This window comes from Synchiropus splendidus, chromosome 13 (genome assembly GCF_027744825.2).
Source record: "Synchiropus splendidus isolate RoL2022-P1 chromosome 13, RoL_Sspl_1.0, whole genome shotgun sequence".
Taxonomy (NCBI): Eukaryota; Metazoa; Chordata; class Actinopteri; order Syngnathiformes; family Callionymidae; genus Synchiropus; species Synchiropus splendidus.
This window is the reverse complement of record NC_071346.1, coordinates 5,501,505-5,517,515: the sequence shown is the minus strand read 5'-3', so window position 1 is coordinate 5,517,515 and position 16,011 is coordinate 5,501,505. Positions and strand designations below refer to the sequence as shown.

Below are 16,011 nucleotides of genomic sequence, written 5' to 3'. Positions count from 1 at the left end.
CAGGAACGTAGTCGACAGGTTCCCCCAGGACAGGGTCTGACGTGTTCCACAGAAGCCTCTTCCCCTCACCGGTCCACCTTGAGATCAAGCAGAAGTCAGCCGTGGTGTAGGGGATGAAGCCATATATCTTCCCCTCTGGCAGGAGGACGTCAGCGTGGATGTTGTTGGACAGGAGAGACACCAGCAGCAGGACCCCGGGAGCCACAGCCATCGTGTTGTCTGTGAGCCTGACCCAACTGTTAGTGCTGCTCTAGCATCTCGATCTCAACACCATCAGCAGCAGCGTCCATTCCTGAAACTGTAGAATTTTTAAGCTTCCTGTTGGCTTTATCAGGTGTGAAGAGTCGAGGAGCTGAGTCTTAAAAGTGACGCAAATGAGCCGCAGTCAAGTGCAGCAGAGGAAATAGAGGCCAATGAAAATAAACTGTGAAAACGCTGATACATAAATGTATGTGAAAGTGTCTGTATGTGTGTGTGTAAGCACCAATCTTGACCTTCTTGTGAGGACGTTTTGGTCTGTCCTCACAAGGTTGAGAGCAGTGTTTTTCTACCATCCTTGGAACCTAGACCATAGCGCACTTGTGCTTAAAGTCCAATAGAAAATCCTTATTCATTTGTGAAAAACTGTAGCTACTGACACTGGGTTGTTATTTTGCCAGGCTATTTACAGAAACAAATTGCAGAAAATGTATTTGTTTCAAATGTGTCGGGCAATATGGCAACAAATATCATTATTTATTTATTTACTTTTGTTTTAAATAAGTGTTTGGATTTATCACTTCTCTTTTGCATCATTTTATTGTAGTTTCCAGACAAATCCTTAGCATTCTTTGCCTGAACTTGCTTCATAAATTATTCTTTCTCTCTTCACATTTTGGAGCACATTTATTCTGTTGTGTATTTAGGTTTTCCCCAACTTTTAAGCCACAAACCAAACTTTGGCAGTCCACAAGTATCAATAAAGTTTTGAAGTGAGACGTCACGTTAGCCGTTGGTGCAGACAGTCTTTGCTATTGCGGGTCCGACAAGTATCCCTCCCTCCCTCCCGCCATGGTTCTGCGGTGAAAGTGTGTGGTCAAGTTAGAGGCGCATCAGGTCTAAAAACAGCAGGAAGTTGCGCATGTGAGCGGCTTCTTGGCTGTGAGTGTGTGGGAAGAGGAGCGCCGCGCACCACAGCAGCACTGCTTTGACTGACGGACAGATCAGCGCATCAACACACTGGAGCTCTACAGTAGAGTGGAGAGAAAGAATGTCAGTGGATCCATGTGATCTCCTCACCTTGGTTGCTCCTCAACACCTTCTAACTGTCTTGATTTAAGGTCATCTATCTCCGGACACATGAGGTGAAACAGCATCACTTTCCCACGGCACACCTGACACTCTCTCACAGCACCCTAGTGTGGTTAAAAACGCTGCTTTAGAGGGTTAAAACATCAGTAAAAAAAATCATAATTGGGTGAAAGTTTAGTTCAGAGTCCTGGTTAAGGTCAGCCATGTGTTTTGGATGGTTAGGTTTAGGGTGAGAGACTGGGGAAAGCAATGTGTCAATGAGAGGTCCTCAGAAAAACAACACAGTGTGTGTGTGTGTGAGTATACCTGGTTTATCCTTAGCCCCTTGTGAGGACCATTTGGCCTGAATTTGTGGATGAAGAAGTCAAAATAACTGGGTCAGTGTCAGTATTAAGTTTATATTTGTTTTGGATGGTTAGGTTGAGGGGCTGGGGAAAGCATTATGGCAATGAGAGGTCCTCACAAAAGCAGCGAAGCAAACGTGTGTGCGTGAGTGTGTTAGAAGCGTTTGTACTGCTCTTCACTCCTCTCGCCAATTAGATGACAGTTGTTTTATTATTCTTTTTTAATAAACCTCGATGCCGAGCATCAACAGAGGAAGAAGCCCCTCGCTGCGCATCTGCACGCCCCCCACCCCCCTCTCCACACCCCCTCACCCCTCGTCAAACCTCGGGTGGTTAACTCAGAATAACTTGGTGATCAAAAGCCGCGACAATGACACGTTGTTTACAAGCTTTCAGCTTCCACTTTCTTGTCGAGGAGCGGCTGGTGTGTCGAGGGAGGGGGGGGGCGGGGAGGGGGAGTCGAGGAGGGGGGGGGAGGGAGGACAAATATTTGGAGCACGGGTGGGCGGGAAGCATGTCAACATGTGGCAAGTTTTCATGAACAATTCATCGGCGCTGCGCAAGTGTGTCAGTCAGCGGCGCTGATGTGAGGTGGGTGTGTGTGAGGCATCTTCCAGGGAAGACGAGTGGGACGCGGCCGCTGACCTTTAACGCCTCTGAGCAGCAGAGTTAAACACTGATATGATCAAGATGTACTGGTCTTTAAACTTAAAAAGGAAGACCTGAAGATGGAAAGAAAATGAAGCAAAATGCTCAGGTAGTCGATGCACTACGTTCCTCTCCTGTGTGAGCATGCTATCTGACCAGGGGTTCTGAACCTTTTTGACCTCGGGTCCCACCTTTGCCAGCACCAATGGATCCAGGGCCCGTTCAAGAACAGATTCATGACTCTTGATTTCTTTGGTGTTCAATAACCATATTTAATTACATGTAAATAAACCAAAAGCTTGTGAAATGACATGAAACCATGTGATCATCGCAAAGATGTATTTGTCATCGAAAACTCCAACCAGCAGCAGAACCAGGTGCAAGACATAAAAAATATATATTTTTTAAATACACTTGATGCAAACTGTTGAGAAAATTGAGAAAATTGTTCTGAACATAATGAATATCATAAAACAATGGCAAAATATCATTAAATAAAATAATATACTTTATTTTCAAAATCAACTCTAAAGAAAATGTAAATGTGTAAATGAAAGTATCGCCATAAAAATTTCAAATTCATTTTAAAAACTGCTTCAATGGATGCTTCCATGAACACTTTTAACTCTTGTGGAGGCGGCATTACTTTCTTTACCTTTTTTTTTTCATTTCAATACTCGGTAACTATCATAAATATGCAGCAAAATGACACACTATTGCCACCATATGTGACAAATGTCTTAAAGCTGAGCGTCTCACGACCCAGAAGTGTAAAACAAAAAACTTTTAGTGGCCCTCTAGGGGGCGCTGGCCACCCAACCATGGGCCTATGTCCCTATGGTTGAGAATCGCAGCACTAGGCGATAGATGCCGTTTCATTTTGGACTGTGTCGCTTTGTTTCTGTGCTTAGCTTCAGTGTTGGTCGTCTTGAGGAGAGAGTATTCAAATCTTCCTCTCAACTCTCCATCAGTAGCTCTTCAGTTTTGTGAGGATTTAAACTTCAGATCCAGCCGCCGCACAAATCCCAACACGCATCATCTGCTCAGACGAAAGTTGGTCCGCGATAATTCGCAGTCGGAGGCTCCAACAACAACTCCAGAGTCTTCAGGTCGACTCGTAATTGGATTGTGGGACTGATGTGCGAGTCGGGACAGTTTGCATCTGTCTGCGTGCGCGGGGGGTCTGTGTGTGTGTGGACAGGCAGAATGAGAATGGATGGGATTGTAATTACTGAATGGAGATATCCACACAGTGTGAAATTAGAAAACGCAGGCTGAAATAAAAAGAGAAACTCCCAGAGGCTGCGGTGGTAAAGAGAAAGCAGTTGTCATGGTGATCACCGAATTCAAACAGAAGAAGCTTCAGGAGAGATTTGTGTGTGTGTCGTGGTGAGGGTGGGGTTGGGGGGTGTCGTGACCGTGGTGCCAACTTCCAATTTACAACGTGTTTGAGAGAAGCAGAGTGGGATGCCTCAAACTGTAGTTAAGCTAGTTTCTCATCAGCAGGGGGCGCTTCGCTTGTCCTCCTCCAACACCAGCGCCTATTGCTACCGTATGCTAGCAAACAACAGACTTTAAAGTCAGTAGCATTAGAAGATGAAGAAGACTGTGGAATGAAGACCACTCACCTATGTGAGAAAGCTGAGGCCTCACTTTCAAGAAAAAAACATGAATCACATGCTTTCGGTACCACGATGGCGTTAGCTTCAGTTAGCATTGGCGCTCTCCTTCCGGTGTCGGTACCAAATGTGTCCACTGGGGGCATGTGCCTCGATGGTCGGACTTCACAAGTCAATGAAAATTCAAACAAAGTATTTGAAGACGCTTTCTTCCTCACGCAAAACATGAAGAGGGTATTGCTTTGAACAAAACAAAAGTCAGAATTGACTTTTAAGCAGACAATTATGCATCATGGAAGATATATTTATACATTTATAGGGAAAATTTGTGTCAGTGAACAAACCTTTCACCCTCACGGAATGAGTCCAGGCCACTTCCTGGACTGACGCTTAACATGTCAGCCAATCACAATGCGTTCGTCGGCAGACCAGGAAGTAAACCGCACTCATTCCGGAAGGGTGAAAAGTACGCACATTTTTCCACTATAAATACAAACAAATCTTCCGAGGGGAGTAAATGTCTACTAATAAGATGTTACTCATTTAAACGTTTAAAGTAATCTGATCAGCAACCGCTGGTAGTGACATCATCACTGGGAGACATTACCTTCACTGGCAAACCACCTTTGGAGACGAAACAGGAAGTGGACTTCAATGGTGTTTCTCACTTTATCTCCCCCAGATTTGGCCATACTTGCAGGAGGAAACCACTAGAGGGCGAGTTTGGTAGAACTCACCCCAAAAGTTCGCATCTGCGCTCCAAGTGACGCGGGAGTCAGAGGACTTGCAGCGATAGTCGCGGGTCGTCGTTGTGCCAGAATCTGCAGCGGCGGCCCGTGAGCCTGTTGCATAACCGGACGAGGACGAGTCGACTGGAGACCTGATAATGGCCGTCTGCTATCAGAGCTGCGGTAATGAGACTGTTCATCACCTTGGCAGAGAGGGGGCGGCGGAGAGACGGGGGGGCCGAGGAACGTCCATCCATCAGAGGCAGAGAGCTCCAATCCTGCCCGAGAGTCCGGCCCACTCAGACCAGCAGACCGCTCCATCATTGTTAGCAGCAGCTACAGAAGTAAGTAGGTCTCCTCCAGGTTTAATCCGAAATAGACACGGAGCAGCCGGAACATTACGACCACCTGCCCAATACAACAAGTGCCCTACTTTTCTCAACCTCACATCCCAGGAGGAAGAGAGTTTGAAACCAGAGAGAAGATGAGTTTCCCCTCCTCCTGCAGGACAAACTGTGTTGACCCGGACTTGAGGTCGACCAAGTCGTCAAGTGATCCGGTTCTTTGTAAATGAAATCACCTCCAAACAACTTCTGGAGTCAAATTTGTTTTAATTCCTTTTTTTGTTTACCGCCAATAAAAAATACATTCATACAGAAACTTTACAAAACAATTCATTTAAAAAAAAAAAGATCAACAAAATAAAGTCACATTTGTGTGGTTCTGTTACAGACATCCATCTCCATGTCCGGGGAGGTACGGAAACCAACAAGTCGAAATGAAGGTACAGTTGAAGTGATAGAAACGGTGTCGAGATCTGAGCTCAGTTTGTTCACCAGATGTGATGACTGCGACAAAAAAAAACGTGATAATGAGGAACGATGAGGAACGTTTTCTGGTGCTCAACTACGTCACATGAACAACAGATGTTCCTCTCTATGGATCAGTGTGAGAAGTGTGACGTCGTGAAAGTTCGCTAACAAGAGACAAAAAACGGAGCTTCTGGGCCAGATATTCTGTTCTCCACCTGTCTCACGCAAACTTCTGCTGACCCTCCGGATCCATCGGAGATGATGGTCATGAGCAGATGTTCTGCTCGCCAATGTTCCATCTCAAAACATCACTAAAGGAGGTGCAAGCTTTTGGGACTCAGTGAGGGGTGTTGCTGCTACAGCTGTGGTGAGGAGCTCCGTCAATAGACCCGGTCCTAGAGGGACCCTGTGGCAAAGCTTCACTCTACTCTCCACTGTGACCTTGCCACCCCTGGTACGGTCCGAGTAGTCATCCCCAGCTTTCAGGGTCCCTGGTAGGGCTTAGTTGGTGGAGCAGAACCAAGAGCAGGCCCCCAGTTATCAGGTACAGCGACACTGGTCCCTAGTTTCCCAGCGAAGAAGCGCTTCAGGTGAATGTTCCTGTACAGGTGTCACGTTACGGCAGGCAAACAGAAATAAATGAAGGTTTCGGGGAGAAACCAGGTCACCATGACGTCAACCCAATCGAACAGTTTGGCATTGAATCTGAGACCTGGACGCCTGCAGCGCAGCAGGGCTGGTTCGACCAGTTTCACGCTGCAGCTCGGATCACGGGATGTTTGAGAGAGCAAAAGTGCCGACTCAGCCTGAGGGCCGACGCGGAAGGTCTCAGAACGTCAACAAAGCATGAGAGACCAGGAGGCAAGATTTGAATGTCTCCATGCAGCGTTAGCTGGGACACCCCCAAGGGCCCACCGCACATCATGAGGTCAGGTCGAGCGAAACTCAGTAGCTTTTACAAAAACATGTGATGCATTTCCACGACAGGCCACCAGGGGGGCGTGACAACAGCGAAGGACCTTCGTTCTCATTGCATGTAGAGTTTAATAGACTAAGTCTATTCAATAGACTATAGTCAAAGGAACAAAATCCTTGAACTGGACCTTTAGACCATGACTTTTACTGTCACCAATGAAAAAATCTAGGAGGAACTAGGAAAGCTAGCTTTGATGAAAGTCCAGCTCATTGTTTAGCTATGCTAAGCTAACAACCAGGCTTTATGGAATTTTATCTTCCATTTTTTTAAGTAAAGTTCATTTATCGCAACAAAACTATTTTTAAAAAATGCTCTTTTTAGGCGTCCAACTAAGTAACTCACTTCTTAACTCACACTGCGGTCACACATGGAACCAGCTGACTGAGCGTGTGGCTTCAGTCGTGTCGCTGGTTCGGTGAGACCTTCTCCCCTCTCTGCCCGTCTGGAGGTTTTGCTCTCGAGTGAAACACCAAATGAAAAACACATGGATGTAAAAGTGACTGTGAAGCTGCACGTTATTTTATTGTTGTCATTACTCAGCAATTTAGAGGAACATTAAAAAGAAGAAGGTGCCACAGTACGGATCTGAATAAAGCTTTCGATATCTGCACCCCCGCCGTGTGTGTGTCTGTGTGTGTGTGTGTCATAACAGGACAAGGCCACTTACATAAGGCATCAGTAAGGTCAACAGTGCATTTACAGAGAACCAAAGAGGTGAAGAAGAGGAACGCATCATCGAGACAGTTGCTAAGCGACAGTGGCATCCCCCGACATTAGAACAAAAGAAATCACGGCCTCATGTGACAACAACACACTGATGATGAGAACATGAAAGTAGCTGCTCTTAAACCGAGTCCTGGTTCAGACCAAACTGCTCGCAACCCAATTTAGACAGAAACCATCCACACGAGTGCAGTTGTGAGTTTTCTCCTGGTTTAGATTTGAACGTTAGGATGTTGCTTGAGGAGCATAAAACGACAAACTAAATCTTGACTGTTCTCTAAAGGCAGTCGACGTCAAAAAGTCATGTCAAAGGAAGAGCCTCTCTAGCACCCCCTATAGGAAGCTAATAAATAAACTGCCACATTACGTAAAAAAAGACCAGATAAAATGCCATTATAATTTAATATAATATTACAATGTAGTGGCACTGGCTTTGCTACACTTTAACAATAGTGTAAACGGTGGAGGCCTTAGCCTCTGTTAGCAACACCTTAGCGTCAAGCTAATTTGGCACAACTGTCACAAATAATAAGAAAAGAAGCGTTTTTTTAATCCACCAATCTTCGCCTCCGACTGGTTGGTCGCAATGTTACGTAATTCAACATGGCCGCCAAACTCTGTTTTGCGAATCAGAACATTGAACGGCCGAAGTTTGTTCACTCACAGCTGCACTCGCCGAGCTTGACTTGTTAGCAACAAATGGAACCAGAACCAGAACCAGAAGCCAACGATGTGAGCGCGTCCTCGACCTCATGCACCTTCTGATGAGAACATCTGAGCCGCTTCATCTTCTTCAAAGTCTGACGAGCTTCACGTGGACGACGAATGAGCGTTAAAGTTTCCAGACGGTTTCACATTGCACATTTAATAGCTGCACCAAACAAAAAGACCTCCCAGTGAGTCGGGGTCGTTCGAGACTGACGTTCTCTCAGCAGACAGGAGGAACACTCGCCAGCGTTCATTCATACAACAGACCCCCCCCCAACTCCCGCCCCCCAGGATCGTCCGGGTGCTCCGCGCCGATGCAAGCCGCATCCGCTCCGGAAATCCGGTCCAGGCGTCCGGTCGCAGGCACTCATGCGCTCAGGCAAACACACTGTCAGCGGAGGCTCCACACCCGAGTCCCATAATCCTCCGAAGGGGAAAAAAAAAGCATCGGACACCCGAAAGTCGCCTCTGGATCTTTCCCGCTCCCCCTCCCTCCCGCTCCTCCGGTTAGAAAAAAAGAGCAGATCTCGCAGCGAGACGTTGGAGGCACTAAGTACGGTGCAAATAATAGCCTGCGTTGCTTCGTGTTTCGGGAACACCGCCGCGCTCCGGCTCGCCGATTCCCCCTCGCGGGTCAGGACGACCAACCAGAATCATCCCTCTGGCCCTCGAGCGCCGGGACGTCCTCAGATGTGTCGCTTCATGTGCAGCGCCAGGTGGTCAGAGCGAGAGAAACATCTGCGGGGAGGACAGGAAACGGACTTCAGTGACGTATCGACACTCCACCTGACACATGAGGCGCTGTGGTTTATCCAGAACCATTATTATACTTTTATTTTATTTATATTCATTAATTTAATCATTTATATTTTCTATTTGACAGGTTCTGTGGCATTTTTGTGGCAACTAAATATTTTCTTCTTTTCCAAAACAATTCAGTTAATTTCTCTCTTGCACCCATTACATACAACAACAAGTTCAGACACAATTGACTATTGTTTACACGGATGTGATCGCAGCATATGTTTTTGCTGCCTCATGCTAGCTAGCTTGGACACTTTTGTCGTGTTCCAGGTTTGTTTCTCTGCAACAAATCAATAATGAAATTAGCCTGGTGTGTGCTTCCTCCTCTGATTTCAAACTCATAATCCAGTTCTCTGTCCGGAGTCACATGCTCACCACAACGTTCTGAATTACCCAACTGTGTATCACATTTATGCCTTTAACGTTGTTTTGTCACACAAACACTGACTGCAAACATTGTTGGTCTGCCGTCACAGCACTTTATTTCACTGTTGCGGACCCACAATAGTGTGAGCGACTGTCGCTGTCACTCGGTACAAAAGCAAAACGTCAACTTGAAAAAAAAAAAATCTGGTCGTGTTACCATTTTGGTTGTTGAATTCGTTTTTGTCGCCCTCTAGTTGCGATCGCTGTCACCAACTAACCCCTCACCTGTCGCAGTGGCTGCATTTGAAAGGTTTGGCTCCGGTGTGTTTCCTGAAGTGTCTGGTGAGCTCGTCGCTGCGGGCGAAGCGCCACTCGCAACCTTCCCAGGAACACCTGTACGGCTTCTCACCTGCAGGGCAGAAGACATGAGATCTGTGAGAGCCGCTCTTTGGGACTCTAGGTTTTAAAACGACACCCCAGTGGACAGGCCAGGTACTGCACTTGTTCACACTCACTGCCTCCGCCAAGAAGGAACAAGTCATTCCATTTTGGGAGCAATCCGGATCATTTTCTCAGTTCAGGAGTTTAGTAGAGAAGATATAGACATTTCTGGGTTCAATTCCCGGTCAGAGAATACAGTTTAACTTCTTTAAAGCAATCTTTACTGGCGGAGGTTTGTGGGTTAGTAAATGTGTCGCGACACCCAGCGTGTGTGTGTATTGTCCTTCAGGAGTGAGCGCGCGTTCCTCTGTAGATTATCTCCGTGTTTGTGAAAACAATCCGACTCCCGGAATCAGATCTCGTGCAGTCGAAGCAAAAACAAGGTCTTATGTAACGAGTGAGGGGGGGGTGGAGGGCCTCCTGACAGCCCTGGAGCCCATTAGCCGCAGCTCCACCGCGAAGGATGCCAGGAATGTGGCGTCCTTCGCTAATGGCCGGCGGGGGTCGCAGGTCACGAGGGAAACGGCTCACTTCTGAACTCCCCGCTGGAAAAAAAAAACCGAAATGTCACTTTCCCATATTTTTTATGGGACTGTGAATGTTCGAGTCGTTCCCATGGAGAAACTTGAGAGCTTGTTTCCAGGATCCACATCCTCTGCCACCCCCCTCCTCGCCCTCCCTGACCCATGTGATGTCACATTCCTCAAATTGGGTCATAGTTGACTCGTCCTGCGAACAGTGGAGACGATTTCATTCGAACGAAGAAATCTGGCTGAGACATGAGGACTTGGGTTACACTGTCAACTCTGAATTTTCTACTGTCAGACATCACAAAGATCTTGTATTTGTGTGAGAGATACGGCATCACAAGCAAGGAATGTTCCTAAGGCAAATAAAATTTGAGATTACGCAGCCCACGTCACGGAGAGGATGTTTTTGCGGAGTGAGTCACCTGACTTTACGGCCTCTCTCTGTTCAGATGCCGAGTTAAGTGCGTGACTCACCTGTGTGCGTGCGCTGGTGAGCCTTCAGGTGCGAGCTCTTGGTGTAAACCTTCCTGCAGCCGTTGAACTGACACCGGTGCACGCGCTTCCTCCCGTCCGGCGACGCCTCTCCGCTGTTGAGTCCCAAACGCTCCGAGCCACCAGTCCGTACTTTCCCCGGCGAGTGCAACGCCGTCGTGATCCCGCCCCACGCCTGACCCACCGGGCTCTCCTTCAGCTCTGGCGAGGACGGCGGCGTGCCGATGATGCCGCAGCCCAGCTCTTCCCCGCCATCGCCCAGAATGTCAGCCAAGGAGCTGGAGGGGAAGTCGAGCGTGGGCGAGAGCTCCTCCGAGCTGTCGGAGGCCTCGCTGCTGGCGTCTGAGCTGAATCCGCCAGCGTCCAGAAGCCGGACGTCCTGGCTGTCGTCCTCCTCTTTGATGCGCCGCAGTTTGGGATCCGTCTGGTCGGACTTGTCGCCGCAGGCCAGCATGAGCTTGCTCCACAGGTCCTCCTGGCTCTCGAACTTCAGGTCTGAGGCTGACACGTAGGGCTCGCTCTGCAGGTAGCGCTCCAGCTCCAGACACGTCTGCAGAGAAGAAGCCAGGTCAGGAACAAACCCAGCCCAACAGAAAGAATCTCAAGATGAGGCTGAAATCGAATTGTTGTTTACGGCTACGGCATTGTTTGCTACGAAATCTCAGTCGACTCTTGGGTTGTTTTCCACTGGTTCCTGCAGGAACGACTCAATGTTCTATGCAGACTCAGAAGTGGAGCCCTCAAGAGGCCACATCAGGGAGCATTACACCTCACTTCCGACCTCTAACAAAAAAAAATAAAATAAAGTAAAGTGCTCTTTCCCTAGGCAGCTTCGTGGAGGGTCATGAAATTTACATACGGCCGAGAGACAGAGAGGAGCTTGTAGATCTTTTAAATTGATCAATTATTCATGGTAATGTGGATTTAATAATGCATCGTGAGCCAGGGCCTGAAATAACGCGGCCCACCGGGGGCCCGAGAGCATGGGGGGGAGGGGGCAGGTTCACAGGGTCCATAAAAACCTGCATGAATACTGCAACATCAGCTGCGGGCTTGTTGGAGAACGTCTTGTGCAGGAAGTGAGAGTGCACTTCCTGCAGACCCAGATGAGGTCGCGGTTTTACTGGTGAGGAGGACGACCGCGGCTACATTTGATTCAATGCTGCCGTGATTCCCTCACAGTTTTTCACCTGCTTTATGTTGAAATAAAATAGAACACTGGCGGACAAAAAATGTCTCCATAAAAACAGACAGAAATCTAGACCTTCACATAAATATGAGCAATAACCAAAGACAAAACTTTAAAAGTAAAACTATGTTTGACAGAAAAAATGGTTCTCTGCGACTCTTTATAAAGAACTTAAATGAAGAAAAACAACAGAACACAGACAAGACACAAACATCTCATTTCCGTGCGACGCGTCTAAATCATTAATCACCACCCCGGGGTGATGCGTTCAGTCGCACCTTCGGAAATTCAAGCTTTTTATCCCTCTGTTTAAGAAAAAACTAGCAGGCTTTGCGTCAAATTGTACGTCAAGTCTTTTGTTAGTTGTCTTTTTTTGCTGACTCGTCACTTTTTAACAGGCTGACTTGGACATAAGACTAACAGAGGCGATGGTAACACGTGTATACGCCATAACGGAACGTCTGATGAGCTAACCAGCTGAACCACAGATGTCAGGGAAGTGTCAAATCAGTTCCTTCTCTCTTCCTCACGAGAGATCACTCGCGGAAAATAAATCTGGTCTCAACGTGTCCACACTGAAGTGGTTAAAGGCCGACGTCGGCGACATGCAGGTCTTTGCTCAGTTTCCAACAACACAGCTGCGCTACAGTTCGCGTGTTGAGTGATTCTCAACATCAGCTGCTAAGCGCTAACACTTAGCAGCAGCGGGATGGGAACCAACCAAATGAGACGGAGACCAACTCCATAGGAAGCTAAGATCCCACTCCTCTATTCTACTTTACCTACAAACTAGCTTCTTCATGGAAGAAATTTGGAGAATTTTCTGGGTTGTTGTTGTTGCCGTGACATGCTAAAGCTAGCTCGCGTGATGCCAACAATACAGGATGATGTCATCGTCACAACAGAACTAGGGGATTTGTGAAAATGTCACGCGTTTGATGTTGAAATGCAACACTTGCTTCAACATGTCCGTGACATCGCCCTTAAAATAACGGTATTTGAACCTTGGACCGGATCCAGGAGCTTCACAAGAACAAGACAGGAAACAATCCAAACTGATTTTATTTGGAAAATCTGTGCTTGTGTTTACGACCTGAAGAGCTCAGCTATTCTGTGACATCACCAGGTTGAAGACTGAAGGGCGAAAAAGGGAAATAGTCACTGTGTGTGTGTGTATGTGTGTGTGTGTGTTGATCAGCCAGTCTGTGACCAGAGGCAGAGTCACATGCTGCCACTAAATTTAAAATGTTTGTGCATCATGCAAATCCCCAGGTTTGCTGCTCTCACACGCTCAATCACAATTTTCTGCAGCAATGTCTCAGCACAAACATGTGACAAGATATGAGCTACAAAAAATGAAAGGGTGTGTGTGTGTGTGTGTGAAAGTCAGAGGAGGCAGCAACATCCAAGGACACGCCATTCCATTACCAAAAGGATCAAAACACCAATCGATCGGTAGAAAAGAGTGTGGAAAATAATGGCACAACAACTCACAGGAATTTGAATCAAAAGCGTCTAAACTAGAGGTGTCAAACTAGCAACCCGTGGGCCACTTGCAGCCCTCAGGGTGCAGTACTGCGGCCCGCCACTGGGGGCTCAATTAAATAGCATTGGTGTGACTCAGTGTGAATGTGGGAAGGTTTGAAAACACTTCCTTAGAATCCCTGTTAGCTTTATCTTGGAATAAAAGGAGTCTGTTCCATAGAGCTTCAATAGAAGTTTCATCAAAATCTCATCTATTAAAGCGAATAAATAACTGCATTTGATGAAGAGCCCAGCCTCAGACTCAGCCGCCCCCATGAGCTCATCTGATGGATCAGCGAATATCTGAGCTCAAACTCCAGCAAAGTGATTGGAAAAGCAAGTTTGTCGTGTAATATTTTTGAAGTCTTAACTGCGTCCATAGAAAAATACCATTTTCTTGTGGACGTTACAGTTGTTTTTTCAGAGTGAAATTCTCAATCCATTCCTAGTTTCAGTCATTTAACGTCAGTGAAACGTCCAAATTTGAAATAAAAACGACGGAAAAAGTCAACGTCTGAAAGATTGACTGAGACGGGATGACACTGACAGTGAAGCCAGAGTGTGTGTGGGTGTGTGTGAGACAGAGAGCGAGAGGGGGGGGAGAGAGCTACAGCAGAGGAAGACAGACTTGGATGCTGGTAACGCTCAAGTTGCACATGTAAGAGCGTCCAGAGTGCGGGAGTGATTCAACTCTTCTGCGCCACACGCAAGAAATCACTCCAGATTCCGCAGACAAATACAATGTCTCACATTTGAGGAACGTAATCGGAATGTCCGGACTCGGAATGTCAGTGTCAGAGGAGCCCGTCACTCCGCTATGTGTGCGAGTGTGAGAGGCGCGGATTTACCCTCGCGCTCTCCTGCACCGCTACATTTGCGCACTTGTTGTTTCCTCCAACGAAACGATCTCAGCTCAGAATAAAGCGCGTGAACTTAATGGCCACTTTTGCGCCCCGAAAACTGCAAATTGCGCTCGAACTAAAGCCGCGCACGTGACCACCTGGAGGCGCACGGAAGTATTTGAGGCATTCGAGGCCTCGCACCGACAACTTTGCGCTTCCGCGCACGGAATTCCAAAGAGGGAAGGGAAGCGCGGTCCGGAGATTTTACCTGCTGCCAATACTCTTCCAGCGACGGCAACGCCGAGAAGTATCCGGTGTCGTGCACGATCTGGAGCTCCTGGAAGATGCTGCACATCGGGATGACGTCCATCTCCGCCGCGAGGAGAAGCGAGAGCGACCGAAGCGTCGAGGAGCGTTCGCGTGTGGCGAGTGGCGGAGCGAGAGCGCACAACACTCAACTCTCCAAAAGTCCGTCAGCGCTCTGCCTGCACACTCCCCCCCTCACACCTCACGCCCCCACCGTGCTCACGATCACACACACGGCCCTCCCCGTCGGGTCACGTGACGCGGAGCTACGCTCGCCAATGCGCGTGCAGCAGCGCACCGCCCGCCTCCAGAGCGCCCGCCGGCCAATGCGCAGACGCGGCCGCCTCTCCGCGTCTGCAGCGGTTGGTGCGTCCTCCGCCGGCGTCTCCCTCCGCGATTGGGCTGCGCGCGAACTATTTTTAGGTCGCTATATAAGCAGACGCGCGCTCACCGATGAGCGCCACAAAGAGGAAGTGGAAGACGAGTCCGGAGCTGCGGACCGGCTCTTCTGCTCCATCTCGACCGAGTCCAACTCCACTTCAGCTCTGCGCTCCGACTCGCTTCATTTATACTGTGATACATCTACACTGGCCTCATGAGTGACTCTGGAATAAACAGATTTACTTCAGCTCATCTTCGTCTGGATTTCAAATAAGTTTCCAATACTTTCCTTCTGTTTCTCCCCTGTTTTCTCTAGATTTTTTTGACGTTTTAATTCTTTCATTTTTAGATTTTCCATTCATTTTGCAGACTTTGATTTATTTTTTTCCTTTCTTTTTTCAGTTTATCGTCCACTAGTTTGACATTTTTAGATCACAAAATAAGATCCCGGATTTATTTAGAATTATTTTCTGATAATTTCCCCCCCCAATTTCATTCTATAATTTGATCTGGGAGTGTGTTTTGTCCAGCCATTTGTTGTGATATTAATTATGTGATATTAAAGTGCTTTTGTCGCATGTCAATCATTTTCTTGCAGTCACAGATCAGGAATTTCGGGTTTGTGACCTCTCTTGTGGTGAGGGGCTTTGGGGGCCAGGGGGGTGGACCTGGTTGATGGACTCATGGCGTGTTGTCTTCAGGACGTGTAGAAGCCGTTGCATGAGCCCCACATCACATCTGAGTGATTTATGAGCCGAGTGAGTCGCTCCGACTCGTGTCCAGGTTTGACTTCCTGCTGAGAGATTTGTCACAGATCTGATAAACTGCTCCACTTGACTTTTTTTTTTTCAATGAAAAAAAAAATCTAATTTTCCAAGTACAATATTTTACATTTTAGTTTTGACATTTTAAAATGGAAATAAAAGAAACAGTTTTCAAAGCCTGCAGATCTCGGGCAGCCTGAAAGTCTGGACTCATGCCAGGACTCGTCGCCATGGCAACACTGAGGTCCATCATCTTCTCCATCATGTCGTGAAGACACATGATCAGTTCCCGCACTGACCACATGAGTTCCATCATCTCCACGGAGTGTTCTGCTCAACACCGAGTCGTTCTCCGGTAACAAGTCCTACACCCTGCCTGACTCCTGCCGACCTGTGAGCTGCTCTGACTCTTGCTCAGTGAGTACAGACCTTTACTGCAGATTATTCCAGTAAAACCGTTGAGTCAGCAGATCAGCAGATTCAGTCTCCACTTCGGCAGAAGTGGGTTCCTCTCAGTTGGCGGC

General features: G+C 47.6%; 1 protein-coding gene across 1 annotated transcript; it reads right to left on the bottom strand.

Moving 5' to 3' along the window:
- Positions 1-5,233: 5,233 nt before the first annotated feature.
- On the bottom strand, positions 5,234-14,531 carry LOC128769991 (Krueppel-like factor 6). Its single transcript, XM_053884180.1, has 4 exons — positions 14,305-14,531; positions 10,464-11,031; positions 9,304-9,427; positions 5,234-8,586 (listed from the first exon to the last, which is right to left on the bottom strand). Exons 1-4 carry the CDS (start codon positions 14,404-14,406, stop codon positions 8,535-8,537), a joined length of 846 nt encoding a protein of 281 aa, XP_053740155.1. The 5' UTR covers positions 14,407-14,531; the 3' UTR covers positions 5,234-8,534.
- Between the last annotated feature and the right edge of the window lie 1,480 nt (positions 14,532-16,011).

Excerpts from the sequence above, each read along its gene's own strand:
- LOC128769991 (XM_053884180.1), bottom strand. The coding sequence starts at position 14,406 with ATGGACGTCATCCCGATGTGCAGCATCTTCCAGGAGCTCCAGATCGTG. Across the intron at positions 9,428-10,463 it reads TCACCAGCGCACGCACACAG|GTGAGAAGCCGTACAGGTGT; the intron begins GTGAGTCACGCA and ends TCTGCCCTGCAG. Across the intron at positions 8,587-9,303 it reads AAATGCAGCCACTGCGACAG|ATGTTTCTCTCGCTCTGACC; the intron begins GTGAGGGGTTAG and ends TCCTCCCCGCAG.